Source organism: Dermacentor albipictus, chromosome 2 (genome assembly GCF_038994185.2).
Source record: "Dermacentor albipictus isolate Rhodes 1998 colony chromosome 2, USDA_Dalb.pri_finalv2, whole genome shotgun sequence".
NCBI lineage: Eukaryota > Metazoa > Arthropoda > Arachnida > Ixodida > Ixodidae > Dermacentor > Dermacentor albipictus.
The window spans coordinates 26,509,552-26,529,981 of NC_091822.1; the positions used below are offsets into that span (position 1 = coordinate 26,509,552).

General features: G+C 50.1%; 1 protein-coding gene across 1 annotated transcript in view; it reads right to left on the reverse strand.

Moving 5' to 3' along the window:
- LOC135897909 (uncharacterized) overlaps positions 1-20,430 on the reverse strand; it is a 433,838-nt gene that overhangs the window by 221,498 nt on the left and 191,910 nt on the right. The window contains exon 9 of the mRNA XM_065426601.2: positions 1,301-1,372. Coding sequence (XP_065282673.2) covers positions 1,301-1,372 — 72 coding nt within the window. The remainder of the gene's footprint in view (positions 1-1,300; positions 1,373-20,430) is intronic.

Consider the following 20,430-nt stretch of genomic DNA (forward strand, 5'->3'; position numbering starts at 1 on the left):
ATGTCCCAAAGTAACCAGGATCGTTTAAATTTTGCCGCTTGGTATAGTTACCATTTGTAATGAAGTAATGCCAGTACACGTCATTAGCACATGACCGGGGTAGTTGGAGAAGTATGAGAGAGGCCTCCGCCTTGCAGTGGGCGTAGCCAGGCTGCTGCTGCTGATGATGAATGACAGTACCAGACAAAGACTACTTTCACAGAGTTCTGCTGATATTTGGACTGGCTCCTTCCTCTAAACAATTCACCTCTTCGGAAAGTGGAGTGACGTGCGAGAGGGCACCTGTGCCTATTTGTGCGACAGTTTGTGACTGTATACCAAGTGACTGTCACTTGGTATACAAGACCCGTCTTCACGCGGTCGAGGTGGAGAATTAACTATGAGTGCGCGGCTGAAGTTCACTGCGGCATGTCGCCTTGCCGTTTCATAAGGAAGCTGGCAGCGTGTCACCCAAATGTGCGCACCGCAATCGGCCAACGGAAATAAAATCTGATGCGTGTGATGTCATTCCGATACCAGCATACTCGGCAAAAGCTTAAGTGCCAGAGCACGTGATAAAAGGGTGGCATTATACAGCAAAAGGAAACGAGGTTGTTACATGAGCGAGTATGTGGCACTTCCGAGTACTGCACAATGTTTCCTCACTTGCATGTTAGAGTACAAATACATTCGCGGAATTTTATTTGCATTGTGTTTCGATGCGCTGATATGCTTGATGACGTGGACAACTTTCTTACGAAACGCAAACCACGTCTATGTTGAGTAAACTTATTTGCAAGATAGTTTTATATATGTATTGGTTACACACATGCAAGAATTGCAGCACCTGTTTAATTGCCTGCCCCCTACGCCACCCTAAAGCTAGAAATGTTTTATGAAGGCGTGCGGGAAACATTTAGTTTTTCGAAGAAATACCTTACCCTAGTCAACTAAATATGCTCAACTAGCCCTCACAATGTGTACAGTATCTGTTTTGTCAACACGTGCGAGAATAATATACCTTCGCCGTGTAAACAGTGTACTCGAACTAGCTAAGAAACGCGGAACTGGGCAAGTTCAGCATCCTCTTTGGCTTTATACTCGCATACATCTTGGGTCTTAAACAAACATATCTGAGTGAGTGGCTCATCAAGGCCACATAGATGTAGAAAGTAAATGTGAGAACAGTTAGACAAGAAAAAAATAAACCAGTCATTAAAAACAGGCTCGATAAAAAATATTACAATTTGTAGCGATTTTACACGTTCAAGCATTTTCACCACGCGTTTAATTGTTTGCCCAAAATTATATAGAGACTTACCTTTCTATCCAGCTTGGTCGCATCCGGTCCTCCAACGTCATAAAACTTATCGTCTTCAAACTTTTCCAAATCCTGTAAAAGATGAGTATAGAGGTAGAATCGTATAATACTGCAGGCAGCATAGGCCAGTACCTGACGCATTAGTCATTCTTCAATTCAGCTAGAATGTTAGCTGCGCTATACATTCGCGTAAGTGGGTCGGCATATGAAAACGCCTTCTTTCAAACGAAAGACGAAATCGCTGCTACGTTTTTTTTTCTGGAGCATGTACTAGGAATGAGTTCCAGTGAGCTTGCTATTCCTGCTTTTTATTTTTGTATTTTGTGTTCCAAACTAGATAGCTTGACACATTATGTTGATGGAGAATGTGTCAAGCTGCCGCTGTGTGGCTTCACAAGCCGGTGTGCAATGGCGGTTGTGTGGACGTCGCGGATAGAAATCCGAGGCTTGGTGAAAAACATAATTTCCGGAAGTTTTTTTTTTCGTTTTTTTTACGAAAGCCTTATACCTCTACGGTTCAAGGTCGCTTTTGGAGGTACAAAAAATATCACGTGACTCAAGAAAAGCCAGAAGCGAATAGAAGCATGTTCAGCCGTGTTTTGGACATGATTAGTGATTAGCAGGAATTTACTGATTGATGAGTGATTGGATCTATGTGGATTAGAGTGGATTAAGGAGGGTTATGTGAATGAAGGAAGATTAAGGTGGATCAGGGTGGATTAAAAAGGATACAGGGCGAATTCGTTTACAAGGCTTTCGCGTTCGCCTCCGGCGATAGCTAAGGACACCTGCAAACGTTCTGCTAGTTTTCGCCTAGGGTATGGAGAAACGAGGAAAAAAAATGGAGGCAATTGATGTAAAGAATGCAAAAGATACGATTAGAGCCGCTTCATGACCAAAAATATCAGGCGACATATTATATCATCCAGTTTGTGCAGCATTTTCTTTTATGATTGTGGTGTTATATCCTCTGTTTGTTGCTCAGAGAGGCAACTTGTACATGTGTCAGTTATAGCTGGCCACAGGATCTTTCGTTTTATGTATGATTACATAGACAGCAGTAATAGGGGTAGTAGCAGAAACTTTATTTTATTTGGACGTAAGAGGGAATGAGAAGCTGGATCACCTAGCCCACTGCTACACTGGCATGTGCGCCTCGCTGGCGTGGTCGAGCAGAGAAACAGGGAAGATAGTCGTCACAAACTATGATGCAGAAAATCAGGCTTGAGAAGCTTTTCACATGTCTTGCCTAGTCTGTTCATAAAGTCCTCGGTTGGCACGCTGAGTAAAATCTTTCGTTTTATTCGCATGGCAACTACGTGACTACTCTAGGTGCATTTCTGCCGTCGCCGTCATGTAGGAGTAGTAGTAGTAGGAGTAGTAGAAACCTTATTTCATTTTGGAGTAACAGGGCAAAAATAGATGGATCACCTAGTCCACTGTTGCTGGCCTGTGAGACTCACTGCGGTTGGTCGAGCAGAGAAAAAGCGCAGACAGTCGTGATAGGCTATTTTTTCGTGGTAGTGACGGTGAAGAAAGCAAAACGCTGAATCTCCAAACTAGCGTTTTATTGGCGAACTTGTGCCAGCAAGCAAGTTACAGTCAAAGGAGAGCAATGCCGGCAAACACGGTCTGTGGTCGCCCGAAACTGACCAACGGGTCAAGCGCGTCCGCTTTCATACATCAGACGTCGAATGATCCAGAATAATCGCTGGGACCCGCGTGTCATCCACAAAGTTATACATTATTCGCGTCACGCATACATGCAATCAGATTACACAAGATTGGGTGACAGACAGCGGATGGAACCATCGATAATTTTCCAGAAACTTCCGATACGTCCAGGCGAATCCAGCTCTGTGCGATAACATTTCTCAGGCGGTGAAACCTGGTCGCCCGATAAAGATAAACAAGTACACGTGTCAATACCCCCCTCTTAAAAAGCATCGACCCGATGCTCCAAACAAACAAAAGTAATAACCAAAAACACCCGTCGCAAAAGAGAGAACAAAGCAAGAAAGTTCATCAGCGTGCGTAAGAGGGCTGAAGACGCACCACGTGGACCACTTCAGGTCGTGCGCGGCGCCGCTGTGAATGCGAAATGCCGTTTGGCACGACTCCATAGTCAAGTGCGTCAATAAATCGGATGACTTTGTAGGGTCTCAAATGGCGTCGCAATAGTTTCTCGCTGAGTCTTCGTAGGCATATAGAGGTCCAAAGCCAAACAAGGTCACCGGCCTGGTACTCAACGTAGCGTAACCGGAGGTTGTAGTGTCGGCTGTCGGTACGCTGTTGGTCATTGATCTGTAGCCGGGCAAGCTGTCGGGCTCCTTCGGCGCGCTGTAAATAGGTGGCGGCGTCAAGCTCCTCTTCGTCGGAGACGTGCGGCAGCATGGCGTCGACAGACGTCGTCGGGTTTAAGCCGCAATCCAGCTTAAACGGCGTGTTCCTTCTTGTTTCTCGCACCGCCACGTTGCAAGCAAAGGGTACGTACGGCAGCACAGCGTCCCATGTATTGTGGTCGACGTCGACGTACATTGTTAGCATGTCAGCGAGTGTCTTGTTCAAGCGCTCTGTCAGACTATTCGTCTGCGGGTGGTAGGGAGTTGTCCTCCTGTGGCTTGTCTGGCTGTATTACAGAATGGCTTGGGTAAGCTCTGCTGTAATGGCCGTTCCTCTGTCGGTGATCAGGGCTCTTGGGGCACCATGTCGCAGCAGGATACTTTCGGCGAAAACTTTCGCCACTTCGGCTGCGCTGCCTCTCGGTAGAGCTTTAGTTTCACCGAAGCGGGTGAGATAGTCTGTCACCACAACGATCGACTTATTTCCGAATGTTGACGTCGGAAACGGTCCCTACAAATCCATCCTGATCTGCTTAAATAGTCTGCAAGGAGGTTCGATCGGCTGCTGTAGTAATCCTGCTGGCTTTGTCGGTGGTGTCTTGCGTCGCTGACAGTTTCGGCATGTCTTAACATAACTGGCGGCTTCGGCGGCCTGACGTGTAATATCTTTCCTGTATCCTCCACAGCATGCGGGAGAATCCGAGGTGCCCAGTTGTTGGATCGTCATGTAGGGCGTGCAGTACTTCTGGACGCAGCGCTAACGGAACAACAAGAGGGTAGTTGGCGCGGACTGGTGAGAAGTCCTTCACGAGCATTTTGTTTTGTAGCGTGAAAGAAGACAATCCGTGCTTAAGTGCCCTAGGGACAACGTCAATGTTCCCTTCCAAATACTCGACGAGGCCTTTTAGCTCCCGGTCCTCTCGTTGCTGTTTAGTGAAGTCTTCCGCGCTTATTCAAAGGAAGGCGTCATCGTCCTCGTCGTCTTGCGACGGGTGATCGATGGTGGCGCGCGATATTCAGTCGGCGTCAGAGTGTTTTCGTCCGGACTTGTTGATTGCTGTGATGCCATATTCTCGGAGTCTGAAGCTCCACCGCGCCAGTCGTCCTGAAGGGTCCTTTAAGTTAGCTAGCCAACACAACGCTTGATTGTCACTAACGACTTAGAGCCTACCATATATGTGTATGTGAGGGCGGAATTTTGCTGTAGCCGAAATGATGGCGAGGCATTCCTTTTGAGTCGTAGAATAATTGCCTTCGGCTTTTGACAGCGACCAGCTAGCGTAAGCTATCACCCGTTCAAGCCCATCTTTCTTCTTGACTAGGACGGCACCGAGGCCTAGGCTACTGGCGTGAGTGTGGATTTCGGTATCGGCATCCTCGTCGAAGTGTGCAAGTACCAGCGGTGACTGCATGCATCGTTTCAGTTCTTCAAATGCGTAGGCCTGCGGTGTTTCTCACTTGAACTAGACGTCACATTTGGTGAGATGTATTAGCGGCTCCGCGATGCGTAAAAGTGTGCAAGTACCAGCGGTGACTGCATGCATCGTTTCAGTTCTTCAAATGCGTAGGCCTGCGGTGTTTCCCACTTGAACTAGACGTCACATTTGGTGAGATGTATTAGCGGCTCCGCGATGCGTAAAAGTCCTTGACAAAGCGCCTCTAGTAGGCACACATGGCAAGGAATCTACGCACTTCCTTCTTGTCGACGGGCTGCGAGAACATTGCGATGGTCGCAGTCTTCGGCGGGTCGGGATGGACTCGGGCTTTGCTGATGACGTGGTCTAGGACCAGAAGCTCATCGTTTGAGAAGCGTCACTTTTCCAGTTTCAGAATGAGCCCTGATGACTTGATGGCCTCTAATGCTGTCGCAAGCCGCCTAAGGTGATCGGCAAAATTACCCACGAAGACAACGAGGTCATCTAAGTAAACAAGACACGTTTGCCACTTCAATCCTGCTAACATCGTCTCCATGACACGCTGAACCGTTGAAGGTGCCGAGCCCAGTCCGAATGGCATGACCTTGAACTCAGAGAGGCAGTCTGGCGGGATGAAGGAGGTCTTTTCGCGATCTCTCTCGTCAACTTGTATTTGCAGTAGCCAGACTTGAGGTCCATTGACGAGAAGCATTTAGCGTTGCAGAGCCGATCCAATGCGTCGTCTACCCGTAGGAGGGGGCACACGTCCTTCTTCGTGATCTTGTTCAGTCGACGATAATCGACGCAGAAACGTTGGGCTCCGTCCTTTTATGCGAAGCATATTACTAGAGCGAGGACGACGCAACGAGCTATGGAAAGAAAAATGATAGGTGTAACGTTAAGGGATAAGAAAAGAGCAGATTGGGTGAGGGAACAAACGCGAGTTAATGACATCTTAGTTGAAATCAAGAAAAAGAAATGGGCATGGGCAGGACATGTAATGAGGAGGGAAGATAACCGATGGTCATTAAGGGTTACGGAGTGGATCCAAAGGGAAGGGAAGCGTAGCAGGGGGCGCCAGAAAGTTAGGTGGGTGGATGAGATTAAGAAGTTTGCAGGGGCGGCATGGCCACAATTAGTACATGACCGGGGTTGTTGGAGAAGTATGGGAGAGGCCTTTGCCCTGCAGTGGGCGTAACCAGGCTGATGATGATGATATTACTAGAGCTCAACCCAGCTCCTCAGGCGCGGCGGTGTCGCCTTCAATACCACGTGACACCGTGACGTCACGACAGAGGAGAAACGGGGCTCCAACTCACGCCGTCGCTCACGGCGTCGCTTTCAAGGCTGACCACGTGACACCGTGACGTCACGACAGAGGAGAAACGGGGCTCCAACTCGCACCGTCGCTCGCGGCGGTCGCGGCGGTATATAAGCAGCTGCGCTTGCCTCTGCTAGACACTCACGAGGTGAGATACCTCCTGGAGACAGAGCTGCTCGTTGGAATGAGAAGCGAAGGTTGCAGCGTGCTACAGAGACTTATTTTCTAGGTGGCTTTGGCTCAACTCTTGCAAGATGGGCTGGGTGGGAATCGAACCAGGGTCTCCGCAGTGTGAGACGGAGACGCCACCACTGAGGCACGAGTACGATGCTTGAAAGCGGTACAACAGCGCCTCTAGTGTATGCGGTGTTGCGTTAGAAACGAGCTGTTCCTGAGGCTCAGGCGTGCGTCGCTTGCTCAGGCGCACATTTCGTTGCCGCGCCGAACGCTGCGTTGCTCGACGCTCACCGCGTCTAATGCGGGGCGCGTAGTCGCTGCGCCGTAGACCATTGTCTTACACCTCTTGGCGGGTCGATGGGAACGCTATCGCGTTCCACTCTTGAAGGCGAAGCAGAGTAACGCATGAGTTGTTTCTTCGTCTAGCCGAACCAAATATAGCCAAGCAACAGCAGTTCACCAGGCTAAACAGTGGTTCAACAACTAAAATAAAGGCAAGTATGCTTCGCATCCTGGGCTTAACCTTAGCTAAGCCACAGCCATTTTTTTTCTTCACCAAGACTGCATGAGATGCCCCAGGGGCTTTTCGACAGCTGGATGATGTCGCGCAGCATTTCGTCGACTTCTTGCATAATAGCGTCACGTTCTCGCGTCGAAACTCGGTAGGTGCTCTGGCGAAGTGGTCCAGCGCACTTTTGAGTTATTATGCGATGCTTTGCGACTGGTGTTTGTTGAATCCTCGATGTCGTCGAAAAACACTTTTTGTATCGTCAGAGAGGACTTCTGATCTGTTGCTGCTTACTCATGGGGAGAATTAGATTTATGTCGAAGTCTGGTTCTGGATTTATTGCCGTAAGGGTAAATGCGGCGAATCCGAGAGGACAAACGCATTGCTGGTTTGCACAATTTCTTCGGTGTATGCGATGATCGTGCCCTTGTTGATGTGCTTGAACTCCTGGCTGAAGTTCGTCAGCATGACTTTCGAGTTTCTTCCGTGCAGTCAAGCTCTCTTGTGAGGCAAATTTCATGGTCGAGCAGTAGACGTTGATCACTCTCGATGACGCCTTCTACACCTACGGGTGTTTCGTTGCCGACGTAAATAGCAATGGTGGAGCTGACATGAGTCATTGAGTACACTCCAGGCACGCTGTCTTAAAGGCGTTTCCGTCGGTATCACTTGGTTTGCGGACGCCGTTATCGACTTCGACCTCAGGTAGACGATTACGCCGTGTGGGTTCAAGAAGTACGTCCCGAGAATTGTGTCTCGTGAGCACTGTTGTAGGACAACGAAAGTCGCATGGTAATTTCGGTCATGAATTGTAATTACTGCCGTACAAATTCCCGTCGGCGTTATAAGGTGTCCTCCAGCTGCCCGAATTTGAGGGCCGTCCCATGCAGTATTAACTTTCATCAACTGGGGGAGGATGGGGCCACTCACGACGGAGTAATCGGCTCCTGTGTCTGCTAAGGCGGTGATTGCGAGGACGTCGACAAGCACGTCGAGGTCGGTGGTTCTTTGTCTTGGGGTACAGTTAGGTCTTGGCGTCAGATCACGGCTCCATGCCGTGATCTTTGCCTCCAGATTTGGTCGGGACGGCGGTGTGTCGTCGATGTTATGTCCTCGAGATAGTCTCTTCGTCAGTTCGACAAACACAACCGCGCCTCCATCGGTTGCTGTTTTACTTTTCCGGATATGGGCTGATGGACCCACGCCGGCCTCGGTCAGGGTATGGATGGCGCTCCGGCGACAGGTAGCGGCCTGGTGACGGCGAACGGGATGGTTGTCGAGGGCTCCACTGTGCGGCAGCGAGATAGTCGCTGATGTCACGTGTGCGTTCGCCTTGCTGTGGGCGCGGTGCGTTGATGGCGAACATTCGCAGTCCCATCTCGCGGCAAGGGAATCGGCGGGTTTTGTGTCCGGCTTCTCCGCAGTGGAAGCATAGAGGACAGTGGTAGGGGGAGCGCCAAGCATCTTACTTCTATTGGATGCTTCGTGGGGCGACGGGTTGGTATGCTGGTGGCGGGGGTGGTGGTGGACAATGGAGCTGTGCTTTCGCTGGGCGCTGTCACGGGTGCGGATGGGGAGCGTGACGGTGGGCTACAGCGGCGTGTGTCATCGCTTCCGGCTGAGGCTGCGGTGATTCTGAGGTTACTCCGAGTTGTTGTTGGAGCTCCTCACGTACGATGTCGGCAATCGAAGCGACTTGAGGCTACGAAGGAGGAAACTTCGTAGCTCCTCCCTGTAGCTCCTCCCGCACGACCGCTCGATGGTGTTGGCGATGGTGTTGTCCTCGGGCTTCGGGCTTGGATCGCGGATTTGCGTGGGCGTCAGGTACATGAAGACACAAGCACCTCCACCATATGTCACGTGGTAGTGACGGTGAAGAAAGCAATACGCTGACTGGCGAAGCTAGCCTTTTATTTGGCGAGCTTCTTCCCAGAAGCAAGTTACATTCAAAGGAGAGCAATAGCGGCGAACACGATCGGCGGTTGTCGAAAACTGATCAGCGGGTCAAGCGCGTCGGCTTTCATACATCAGTCGTCGAATGTTCCAGAGTAATCGCTGGGACCCGCGTGTCTTCCACAAAGCCCTACACTATTCGCTCGCGCGTACATGCAGATTATTCAAGCTTCGTTACAGATAGCGGACAACATTCCAGAAATTTCAGATAAATCCCGGCGGGTCCGGCGTTGTGCAATAACATATTAGGAGGTGAGACGTGGTCGCCCGGTAAAGATAAATAAGTACCCGTGTCACTATGATACAGAAAAACAGTTTTTCGGACGCTTTTCAGATGTGTTGCCCAGGCTGTTCATGAAGGTCTCGCTTAGCACACCGAGTAAAATCCCTCGTTTTTTTGGAATAGCAATTACTTAGATACTCCAGGTGTATTTTTGCCATCGCCGTGTTGTGGCAGTAGTAGTTGTAGTAGCAGAAACTTTATTTTATTTAGGGGTAATAGGGGCAAGAATAGGTGGATCACCTAGACCACTGCTCCACTGCCCTGTGCGACTCACTGGGGTTGGTCGAGCAGAGAAATAGGGAAGGCAGTCGTGATAGACTACGATACAGAAAACACATGATTTAGAAGCCTTTGAGATTTCTTGCCTAGTCCATGAAGGTCTTGGTTGGCACGCCGTGTAAAATCTGTCGTTTCATTGGGAAAGCAAATACATGAATACTCGACGCATTTCTGCCGTCGCCGTGATGTAGGAGTAGTAGTTGTAGTAGAAGAAACTATTTTGGGGCAATAGGGCGGAAACTGCTGGATCACCTAGTCCACTGCTCCACTGGCCTGTGCGGATCGCTGGGGTTGGTTGAGCAGAGAAAGAGGGAAGAAAGACGTGATCGACTATGATCCGGAAAAACAGGCTTGCCTTGTCTGTTCATGAAGGTTTCCATTGGCACGGTGAGTACCATCCATCGTTTTATTGGAATGGAAATTCCAAAGATACTCCAGGCGCATTTCTGCCGTCACCGTGACGTAGGAGTAGTATTATTAGAAACTTTATTTTATTTTGGGGTCATAGAGCAAAAATAGGTGGATCACCTATTCTGCGGCTCCACTGGCCGGTGCGGCTTGCTGTGGTTGGTCCAGCAGAAAAGCAGGCTTTAGAATCTTTTCACATGTCTTGCCTAGTCTGTTCATGAAGGTATCGATTGGCACGCCGAGTTAAATCCATCGTTTTAGTGGGACAGCAATTACATAGATACTCCAGGCTCATTCCTAACGCCGCGGTGATGTAATCTGTAGTAGTGGTAGAAACGTATATTTTCGGGTAATAGGGCAAGAATAGGTGGATAACCTAGTCAACAGCTCCACTTGCCTGGTTGGTCGCTGGGGTTGGTCGAGCAGAGAAACAGGGAAGACAGCCGTGATAGAATATGATCAAGAAAAACAGACTTTAGAAGCTTTACAAATGTTTTGCCTCGTCTGGTCATGAAGCTTTAGGTTGGTTCGCCGACTAATATCCATCGTTTTATTAGGATAGCAACTACATGAATACTCCAGCCGCATTTCTGCCGTCGCCTTGATGTAGTGGTAGTAGTAGCAGCAATAGTTGTAGCAGTAGTAGTAGTAGTAGTAGTAGTAGTAGTAGTATTAGTAGTAGTAGTAGTGTTAGTAGCAGAAGTAGTAGTAGTAGTAGTAGCAGTAGTAGTAGTATTAGTAGTAGTAGTAGCAGCAGTAGTAGTAGTAGAAACTATTTCATTTTAGGGTAATAGGGCAAAAATAGATGGATCACCTGGCCCACTGCTCCACTGGCCTGTGCTAGTCACAGGGGTTGGTCGAGCAGAGAAACAGTTATAGACAGTCGTGAGAAACAATCATCCAGAAAGACAGGCTTTAGAAAATTTTACGACGTCCAGCATGGTCTGTCCATGAAAGTCTAGCTTGGCACGCTGCGTAAAATTCATCGTTTTATTGTGATAGCTATTACATAGATACACCAGGCGCATTTCTGCCGTCGCCGTGTTCTAGGAGTAGCAGTAGTAATAGGAGAAACTACTTTCTTTTGGGGTAATAGGGCAAGACTAGGTGGATCACCTAGTCGACTGCTCCACTGGCCTGAGTGACTTACTGGGGTTGGTCGAGAAGAGAAACACGGAAAACAGTCGTGGTAGACCATGATCCAGAAAAAACAGGCCTTAGAAACCTTTTAAATGTCTTGCCTAGACTGTTCATGAAGATCTCGGTTGGCTCGCCGAGTGAAATCTTTCGTTTTGTGGGATAGCAATTACATTGATAGTCCAGGCGCTTTTACACCGTTGCCGCGTTGCAGGAGTAGTAATAGTAGTAGAAACTTCATTTTATTTTGGGTAATAGGGCGAAAACAGGTGGATGACCTAGTCCACTGCTTCACTGGCCTGCGCGGCTCACTGGGGTTGGTCGAACAGAGAAGGAAGGAGAAAGACGTAATGGACTATGATCCGGAAAAACAGGCTTTAGAAGCTTTTCAGATGTCTTGCATAGTCTGTTCTTGAAGGCCCCGGTTGGCACACCGAGTAAAATCCATCGTTTTTTTTGGAACAGCAATTACATAGATATTCACAAATGTAAGCATCGAATGCGCACCTTAGATGTCTTGCATAGTCTGTTCTTGAAGGTCCCGGTTGGCACACCGAGTAAAATCCATCGTTTTTTTTGGAACAGCAATTACATAGATATTCACAAATGTAAGCATCGAATGCGCACCTTAGATTGGCTACGACGATAGAACGCCTGGTGAGCCGCAGGGAAAGCGCACATCACTAGACATGCAAAGAAGGGACTAAGCGAGCGTGCGCAGTGGGCACCGCGGCGTCGAAGCACAAGAGGGCGCGAACGTGGACGTTACATTGATCTCAACGGCGCAATACCAGGTGTACCACAGGGAAAGCGCATATTGCTTCACATGCAAAGTGGATCAACAGCGAACGTACACTGCGGGCAACGCGGTGTCTAAGTACAAAAGTAATGGGTCCAAACACGACCATTACATTGATATCACCGGTGCAATACCTGGTGTGGCACAGCGAAAGCGCATATTGCTTCACATGCAAAGAAGAGACGCAGCGAACATGCACAGTGGCCACTGCTGCGTCAAAGCGTCGAAGTAAACGGCGCTAATGTGAACGTTACATCAACTGTGATGGTGGAACGCCTTGTGTACCACAGGGAAAGCGCATATTGCTTCACCTGCAAAGAAGAGACGCAGCGAACATGCACTGAAGATACCATGGTGTCGAAGTACAAAAGCAAATGGCGCGAATGTGAACGTTACACTAACTGCGACAGTGGAACGCCTGATGTGCCACAGGGAAAGCGCATCTTGCTTCACATGCAAAGAAGAGAGGCAACGAAGGTGCACAGCGGGCACCACTGCGTCAAAGCACGAAACGGCGCGAATGTGAGCGTTACATTAACTACGACGGTGGAACGTCTTGTGTGCCACAGGGAAAGCGCATATTGCTTCACATGCAAATACACGCAGCGAACCTCCACAGCGGGCACAGAGCCGTCAAAGCACAAAATTAAACAGCGCGATTGTGCACCTTACATTGACTACGACGGTGGAACGCCTGGTGTGCAACAGCGAAAGTGCATAATACTAGACATGCCAAGAACAGACGCAGCGAACTTACACTGGGGGGACTACGGAGTCAAAGCACGAAAGCAAACGGCTGAACGTGGACGTTACATTGATCTCAATGGTGCAATACCAGGTGTGGCACAGGGAAAGCGCATATTGCGTTACATGCAAAGAAGAGACGCAGCGAATGTGCATGGTGTACACCGCAGCGTGCAATCGCAAAAGTATACAGCGCGAATGTAGATCTTGCATTAACTACGATGGCGAAACACCTGGTGTGCCACAGGAACAGCGCATATTGCTAGACATGCAAAGAATTGACGCTGCGAGCGTACACAGCCGGTACCGCGGCGTCGAATGAAAATAAGACACGAACGCGGACGTTACATTATTCTCAGCTGTGGAATGCCTGGTGTGCCACAGGGAAAGCGCATATTCCTACATCTACGAAAAAGTGATGCAGCGAACATGCACAGCGGGTACCGCGGCATCGAAGGACAAACGTAAATGGCGGGAATGTGAGCGTTACGTTAACTACGATGGTGGAACACCTGCTGTACCACAGGGAAAGCGCATATTGCTTCACATGCAAAGAAGAGACGCAGCGAACGTACACAGCGGGCACAGCAGCGTAGAAGGACAAAAGGATATGAACGCGGACGGTACATTATTCTCGGCTGTCGACCGCCTGGTGTGCCACAGGGGTAGCGCATATTGCCACACACGCAAAGAATAGACGCAGCGAACATGCACAGCGGGTACCGCGGCGTCGAAGGACAAAAGTGCACGAACGCATGCGTTGCATTCTCCTCGGCTGTGGAAAGCCTGCTGTGCCACAGGGAAAGTGCATATTGCTTCACTTGCAAAGACGAGACGCAGCGAACGTGCACAGCAGACACAGCGGCACCATGGTACACAGCGGCTGACTACGGCGGCTGACTACACAACTGACTACGATAGTGGGACCACTGGTGTGCTACAGGGAAAGCGTACATTGCTACATATGCAAAGAAAAGACGACGCGGACGTGCACAATGGGCACTGTGGCGTCGAAGCACAAAATTAAACGGCGCGAACTTGGTCGTTACATTGACTACGGTGGTGGAACCCCTGGTGTGCTGCAGGGAAACCGCGTATTGCTACATATTGACGCGTGTATTCTACGCAGACGGCAACATAGATAGGGACATTAACGGACTTCACCTAGTGGGTCAGTGAGATTCGGCGAGAACGAAGAAGACGTGTCTCTGGCCTGTTTTGTTTTGAACAAGTTGTCCTGCAGTTATTGAAGAACTTCTCCCGGTCTACTGTCCGCGTTGTACTGCGACACTGGTGGAGGTGTTGGGTACTGACATAGCCTGATGCTCCGGAGTCCTTCTGGGGTTCGTTGCTCTAGCCCGGACGCGCTATCACCAGTTACGACACCCATGCATCGCTTTAGTCGTCGACTGCGAGGCCTTGCCCCCTAGTTCTCCCTTCTTCAATTACCTCTATCCAGGAGCTCCACACATCTCGCAATGGCCGAAACCAGCCCACCGCAAGCACCCAAAAGCAGCCGGTTTTCCAGTCCACAGCAAGTAACCGTTCTGCATGCTCTGGTGCGCGATCGCTATCGCGGTGGAGTCTTCGAAGACCTTGAAGACTGGCTTGACAAGTATAAACGCGTCGCACAGATTAATCAGTGGACTGAGCAGCAAAAGCTCTCCCACGTCTATTTCGCCCTTGACGACAGCGGCCGTACTTGGTACGAGAACGGCGAAGCTAGCCGAACGACATGGAATGACTTTCGTCAGAAAATCACGGGTATTTTTGCGAGTGCCAACCGATGCAACCACACCCAGCAGATGATGGAGATACGGGAACAACAACCTACTGAGTCGGTCACAATGTTCGCTGAGGACATGGCCCGCCTCTTTCGTATAGCCGAACCGAACATGACTGAAGAAAGAAAGTTGCGCTACCTCACGCGAGGTGTAAAAGAGCAGTTGTTCGCGGGGCTTGTGCGGAGCTTGTCGCCATCGCTGACTTTATCAAAGAGGCTACGGCTATTGAGCGGGCCCTTCATCAGAGATGCAGGCCGTATGATCGACTATCCACCAGCACCACAATCAATCCTACCACAGTGACTGGCGAGTGTCAGAACCCCTTGCGGGAACCAATCAGAGAACTCGTCAGGGAAGAAATTCAATATATTCTGACACCGACAGTGGATAGACCCGCAGCGTCAATCGCCGGAGTGGTGCGTGACGAAATCAGGCAGGCCTTACCGACCACCGATCTTCAAGATCACCAGCGTCCCATGACTTACGCAGCCGCTGTCCGATGTGTACCACCCGTTACAAACGCACCGCCGTACCATCAACCTCAGACAGTTGCTCCTTGGTCGACGCCGCAAGAGGAGGCTTCGAGGCGCGCACCCGTTACACAGCTACAGTCGTGCCACCAGCCGCCGTTCACAGCGCCTCGGTCAACGCCGCAAACCGGTACCACTACGGGACGGCCGCAATTTCGGAGAACCACTGCATGGCGCACCGTGGATAGGCACCCACTCTGTTTTCACTGCGGAGGCGCCGGCCATATTTCGCGTCATTGCTGGGACCGCGACAGATCATTTCGACCTTTTCGTCCCTGGTCCTATGGTCGACTCGCAAATGATGACTCCGTGCTACGCCTCGGTGAAACTTTTTTTCAGGGACCTCCAATAGCGCACCCGAATGACGAATCTGTGCCGCATGTTCAGTCCGATTTCGGCCATCGGTCGCGCTCTCCAACCACGCCACTTGAGATGCCTTCCACTATTGGACGTACTTTTGCTGACCTCCGAGGACGAAGGTCGCCCAGCCCACGCCAGGTAAACTGAATGCGGCGACATTTGGGGGTAAGGTCGCAGGCCCACCGCAAGACAATAAAAAGCCCCCAACACTTTCGCCAAAGAACGACGTGAAGCCGATATACCCCGACACCAAAGAAATTGGGAGTGCCGACATTGATGTTTTGGTGGATGGACAGCCCGTGACAGCATTCGCCGACACTGGTGCCGACTTCTCTTTAATGAGTCTGGAACTCGTCCTCTGCCTCAAGAAAGTAAAGACGCCATGGACGGGACCTCACATAAGGACGGCAGATGGGCAAATACTGATGCCTACTGGAAGATGTACTGCTAGAATCAGCATCCGGGATTCTTCTTTCGCGGCCGCTTTCATCGTTCTTCCTGTGTGCCGTAAAGATTTGAATATTGGAGTGAATTTCCTGAAAGAATATGGCACCGTAATTAACATCCGAGGCCGCATGGTGACGTTTTATGAAAGGGCCCTGGTTTAGTCCATTGCTTATCGCTACAGCGCAACTCGTTTCGTCTTGCAGAAGACAATGTCGTCATCCTAGCTCGTTCTTGTACCCTAGTTTCGGTAGCATGTGACGCACCATTTCATTGCGAGTGAGCTGCCGGCCAAATAAGCACGTTGTTGTTACTCACTGTACCTCGGTCACACGAGGAATCGTAAATGTCACCGACGGGCGCACGAACCTGTTACTAACCAATTATAGCACAGAGTGATGGTACCCTCCAAAGGGCACGGCTGTGGCTTATTTAATTGTGTTGCGGATGTTCGCGGCTGCTGTTCACTACTCCAAGAAGCACCTACGCAAGACCCAGCTTCTGCACTTGACGTCAGCACTGCTTTGTCGCAGCACGAACGAGAGCGCCTTCTCGCGCCATTGTCGAAATTTAATAACTGCTTTGCGTCGACGTCCAGCTTTCGACGGATGCCTCTAACGAAACATCGGAAAAAAAGAGGATATGGCAAGACCTATTCACCGAAATCTTTATCGTGTGGCTCCCAGAGATCGCGAAGCCATACAAGTGACAAAAATGCTGGTAGGCGATGTGATCCAACCGTCAACGAGTCCCTTGGCATCTCCTGTAGTTCTAGCCAAGAAAAAAGACGGCAGCTTGCGTTTCTGCGTGGACTACCGAAAAGTAAATCAGGTGGCAAAGAAATATGTGTACCTGCTTCACTGTATAGATGTTTCACTTGACAGGTTTCGTCATGCGTGTTACATCTCTTGAATTGACTTAAAAAGCGGCTATTGACAAATCGAGGTAGATCCGAGAGACCGTGAAAAACTGCTTTTGTGGCGCCAGGTGTCCAATACGAATTTAAAATCTTGCCTTTTAGCTTGTGCTCTGCCCCTGCTTCACTCAACAGGTTTCGTCACGCGCGTTACTACCAACTCCTCATGGATACTGTGCTTTCGGGTCTGAGGTGGAAAACCTGCATAGTTTACCTGGATGACATCATCGTGTTCTCCGCAACGTCTGAAGAACACCTCGAACTGCTTGAAACGGTTCTGCAGTCCATCCGGTCCGCTGGCCTCACCCTGAAGCCGCAGAAGTGCCACTTTGGCTTCTCGGAACTGCAGTTTCGCTGTCACGTCGTCAGCCACGCAGGTGTTCGCCCAGATCCAGGGAAAATTGCCGCCATAGCACAGTTTCCAGTACCATCCCATAAAAAGGCTGTCAGGATGTTCCTGGGCCTCTGACTATTACCGGCGGTATATTGCAGACTTTGCTCACATATCGTCGCCGTTAACTCGCCTGACGAGAGACGACGTTGCTTTTGTATGGGGCGACGAAGAGGAAGGTGCGTCCAACGACTTGCGGGAATGTCTCCAGACACTTCCAGTGTTTGCTCACTTTGATGAGACCGCTCCTACATTGCTCCACACTGAAACCAGCAATGTTGGCTTGGGAGCTGTTCTTGTGCAGCAGCAGGAAGGCACAGAAAGAGTACTTGCCTATGCAAGTACAACACTCTCACGCACAGAGGCTAATTACTCCGCAACTGAAAAGAGGAATGCCCCGCCGTAGTATGGGCGGTAGCGAAACTTAGCCCATATTTGTATGGCCGCCACTTCACAGTTATCAGCGATTACCATTCACTGTGTTGGTTGACAAACAAAGATCCTTCGGGATGACTTTCGCATTGGAGCCTACCGGCTGCAAGAGTTTCACATTACTGTCAAGTACAAGACGGGGAAACGACATACGGATGCTGACTGCCTGTCTCGATCGCCGATAGAGTCGTCTTCTCCACCCGAAGACTCGACATTTCTTTGTGTTCTGGACAAATGCACCATCGCGCAACAACAATAGGACGAACCTGAGTTGCTTGAACTCATCAATTACTTAGAGGGCAGATCGGCAAAACCACCTAGAGTTTTCGCAAGAGGACTGTTGTCGTTTTGTTTGCGAGCCAAAGTCCACTACAAAAGCAACTTTTCTTCGACCAGGTCCTCCTATCTGCTCGTCATTCCTGCAGCTCTTCGTACAGAAGTACTTCAAGCCTGTCACAAACGAGGTGACTTTTGGTCACTTAGGCTACACGAGAACGTTGGCCAGAGTGCTGCAGAGGTAATGCTGGCCGAGATTTACCACCACCGTGAAACATTATGTCCGCACTTCCCTTGACTGCCAGAGGCGCAAGTCGCCTCCATCGAAACCAGCCGGCCTCCTACAACCCGTCCAGGCTCCTCGAACAACTTTCGAACAAATTGGAATGAATATACTGGGCCCACTTCCTACTTCTACTACAGGGAATCGCTTTGTTATCGTCGCAACAGACTATCTCACACGTTACGCTGAAACAAAGGCAATCTAGAGAAGCACAGCAGCCGAGGTGGAGCGGTTTTTCATTGAGCACATTGTGTTGCGATACGGCGCACCAACAGTCGTAATAATAGACCGAGGAACCGCATTCATGGCTGCGCTTTGAGATCACGTCTTGCTGCTAAGTGGAATGGTTCATCGGAAGTCAACCGCCTACCATCCACAAACCAATGGATTAACAGAACACCTGAACAATACAATTGAAGACATGCTCTCCAGGTACGTGGATGTCGAACACGAAAATTGGGAGGACATCCTACCTTATATCGACTTCGCATATAAAACGGTGAAACAAGAGACGACGCGCATGGACTCCGTTCACCCTTGTTCATTCACGGACGTGATGCCCGAAGGATGTTGGATGCGATGCTTCCACATGGACTTTGACGACACTGATACGGACGCCGATGTGTTTGCACACGCGCAGAAGAGGCTCGGCAGCTTGCACGCTTGCCGATCTGCCAGCAGCAAGACTACGACGTAGGGCGCTATGGTATTCACCGTCGAATATTAATATATGACGTCAGCGACACAGTGTGGGTTTGGACACCCATACGAAAACGAGGCCTCTCCGAGAAGCTGTTAAGGCGGTACATCGGACCATATCGAGTATTGCGCCGACTCAGTGGTGTCACGTAGGAGGTCGTCCCCGATAGTCCCAATTGTACGCGGCGCCGCGCGCACCGTCCTGAACTTGTAAACGTTGTCCGCATAAAGGCGCATGTAAGCGAATAACTATGCGAGAGACCCTTACTTCCACAAGTGACACTTCTAGTCTAGCATCTGGACGATGCTCTCTTAGGGAGGGATAAATGACGCGTGCATTCTATGCAAAAGACAACGAAGGTAGGAAGATGAACGGACTTCATCCAGTGGGTCGGCGAGATTCGGCAAGGACGAAGAAGACGTGTCTGTGGCCTGTTTTGTTTTGAACAAGTTGTCCTGAGGTTATTGACCAACGTCTCCCGGTCCACTGCCCGCGTTGCACTGCAACAATATGCAAAGAAGAGAAGCAGCAAACGTGCACCGCGGCGTCGTGACACAAAAGGGCGCGAACGCGTACGTTACCTTAATCTCAGCGGTGGAGCACCTGGAGCGCCACAGGGAAAGCACACATTGCGACATATGCAAAGATGAGACGCTGCGAATGTGCACAGCGGGCATCGCGCCGTCGAAGCACAAGAGGCCGTGAACGCGGTCGTTGGGTTAATCACGCCTACTCATGTAACATCTGGCATGATGCCGCAGCACTTGCAGTGACAGGTCACTTGCCAATATTGCCTGTGTGGAGTAGATTGTGGCGTTCGTGCATCCTCCCAGCTATGAGTGGGCCGGTGTTGCTGATGTGACTCGGCCAAATGACAAAGGTATTCGGCAGACAGCCGACACAGAGCATTTTGTCATTATTCTGGCAAGCTTCTTTCGAGAATTGTTGTTAGGGCTCGTTTTGCTTGAAGCTGGGCACGTCCACCGCCTGGAGAAGTTACATGGCGCAGATAGTACAAGTCTTTATCTATCCTTGAGGTTACGTTCTTGTGCCTATCAGAAATCACAGTGGAGTTGAACGCGTATGTGGCGACGGCAAAGTTATTTACTCCAAACCTTTTCTTTTACGCGCAAGTGTGCGTGCCTATCCAGGTCTCCAGATCGGCGAATTCAAGTTCGAAGCCGCGAAGCAAGCGAACGAGGAAGGCGCTTGCAGGTGAGGAAAATAGAGGAGCTAGAGGAATGTTCACGTAACGTTGAGCGAAGGTGGGGAGGGGAGAAAACAAAGTAAGCGCGAAGAGTCGTGGTGGACCATGGACAGAGCAAAACTCAGGAGAGGCCCTACCCCTTCCGCGCACTAGGAAAAAAGTGTGGAGGGAATGACGTAGTAGGTTCTCCTTTATTTGCTGTTGTTTATATTATTTTTTTGCTGTAGCGGCTACGCCTTTCGGGCCCCAATCGCTGCTTTGTTATGCTTCTGGGCGCTCACACGTGTTGCTCCGTAGGTTTCGTACCGTGGCAAACGCGCCGTGTGGGCAGGTTTGCGTTGGTCTCCGTGTTTTAAAGCGCTGTGTTATCTCGACCGTGTCTCATGGATGTTGCTGTGGCCAGGTGGGACAGGAGGAACTAAAGTTCGTAAAATCCGTGCG